Raw genomic sequence first — 2,128 nt, forward strand, 5'->3', positions numbered from 1 at the left:
ATTAACAACATGTGTGCTGTCAGACCTAATTTAACAATATTTGATTTCCCCACTAATGTATATAGATAATTCTGTTGTTATCATTTACATGAGTTAATTTATTTCAGGTTTCTGGCGATGGGAGAGCGTTTTCAATCTCTTCATTATTACTTTCGCATTGGAACTAGTACGATCAGCAAATTAGTTGAGGAAACATGCTCTGTAATCTGGAAAAATTTATCTCCTATTTATATGAAGAAGCCGACAACTGAGAAATGGAAAGATATGGCAGAGAAATTTCATTCAATATGGAACTTTCCGAATTGTTTGGGAGCGATAGATAGCAAACATGTCCGAATACAATGCCCTCCCAACTCTGGTTCATCGTTCTATAATTACAAGGGATTTAATTCAATAGTACTACAAGCGGTTGTGGATGCAGAAGCTAAATTTCTATTCGTCGATATCGGAGATTATGGACGAAATAGAGACAGTGGCGTCTTCCGTAATTCAAATTTTGGAAAACTATTTTTTAGCCAATCATTGAATATTCCACCGGCTAGGCATATTTGCACAGAAACTGAAATTCAATTTCCGTTTGTCTTTGTTGCTGATGAAGCGTACCCTATTTCTAAAAACCTGATGCGCCCATTTCCTAGGAAACAACTGAATAATCAGAAAAGGATCTACAATTATCGCCTGTCAAGAGCCAGAAGAATAGTTGAATGTGCATTCGGTATGTTGACCAAAAAATTCCGTGTTCTCGAGAATGTTATGTTAGTAAGCCCAGAAAAAGCTACAACTATTACGTTGGCTTGTTGTATTTTGCACAACATTGTCCGAGAGAAAGAAAGAACATTACAAGATATTCACGAGGAATTGCTACAACACGAAGATGAGAACGACGCAACGCAACATGTTGACCATGGAAAATCAAATACTGGACTGAATGTTAGAAATAACTTTGTAACTTATTTCAATTCAAGGGAAGGAGCTGTTCAATGGCAGGCTAGGCTTGCTCACATAAATGAAATACATAATGTGGAAAATTAAATATATAACAAAAATAATTTGTTTTCATTAGTCCTTATCTATAGAAAATCGATAGCTACTGTGTATGTATTTTATCTAAATTGTACTTACTGGTCGAGCCAACTTCCGTTGCAATTTCGTCCCAAAACATATTGATAATGTCTTTGTTGTGATGATCCTTCAGTGTATAGTTATAAATTGAAGGCCTAGCTTCAACCAAAACTATAAGTTTTTCAGCGTCTACTTCCATCTTGTCGGTACATCCACTCGATGCAAACTGAATGTTTCTTCATCAAGCAAAAAGCAGTGTTTGCGCTCCCAACATGTTGAAACTTGTTTGAAGCTGTTTGACCGCGTTGCCACCTGATTCACATTGACTAAGCAAAATGTTGTCATACAAAACATTTTGCTTCTTGATCATACAGTTTTGCTTGATGTCCTGGCACACTGAATCATACAAAAGATTTCTGGCAAAATGATTTTGTTTGAATGTGTTGAAAACTGTTTGATGCTGTTTTTGTTTTTTGTTTGAGCAGTGTGTAATAGACTCTAGACATAGGTACTTATATCATGTAAAAAGCCCATTTCAAACAACTTTAAGCAAAATGTTTTGTTTGAAGGCGTTTTTGCTTGATCAGTGTGCAATCAGCCTTAGTATGTCTTAGTATGTCCTTTTTGGGGGTAGAAGCTCAAAGGGAAGGGAATTTAATGTACTGGGAAAAAGAGAATAATGTCATTGTCATTGTCGGACAAAATATAATTTTAGGATATAATGTCGATAAAGGACGAAATATTACACTAGATTGTAATGTCAGAGGACAAAATATCACTATGGGATGTATTAGTAGTGGAGGATAAAATGTCAAGATGGGATGTAATGATAATGGAGGACAAAATATCACGATGGTATGCAATGATAGTGGAGGACAAAATATCGCGGTAGGATATAATATCAGTGGAGGAGAGAATATTATTTTAGGAAGGGATGCCGGAGAGAATGTCAGCGAACGACGGGTGGACGGTGTGGAACGCGGTGACGTAGGGGGGCAAAGTGTACATAAGAGATCTAATGACCGTTAGGGACCAGATGTCAGTGAAGGAGCAAATGTTCATGAAG

At 36.7% G+C, this 2,128-nt stretch overlaps 1 protein-coding gene across 1 annotated transcript in view; it reads right to left on the reverse strand.

Annotated features, from left to right (window-relative positions):
- LOC143018936 (uncharacterized) overlaps window positions 1-1,339 on the reverse strand; it is a 1,996-nt gene extending 657 nt beyond the window's left edge. Inside the window, exon 1 of the mRNA XM_076174533.1 lies at window positions 1,123-1,339. Within this exon, the coding sequence (XP_076030648.1) occupies window positions 1,123-1,261 (139 nt within the window). The 5' untranslated portion in view covers window positions 1,262-1,339. The remainder of the gene's footprint in view (window positions 1-1,122) is intronic.
- Window positions 1,340-2,128: the final 789 nt, after the last annotated feature.

Source organism: Oratosquilla oratoria, chromosome 3 (genome assembly GCF_046742065.1).
Source record: "Oratosquilla oratoria isolate Oo_2021 chromosome 3, ASM4674206v1, whole genome shotgun sequence".
Taxonomy (NCBI): Eukaryota; Metazoa; Arthropoda; class Malacostraca; order Stomatopoda; family Squillidae; genus Oratosquilla; species Oratosquilla oratoria.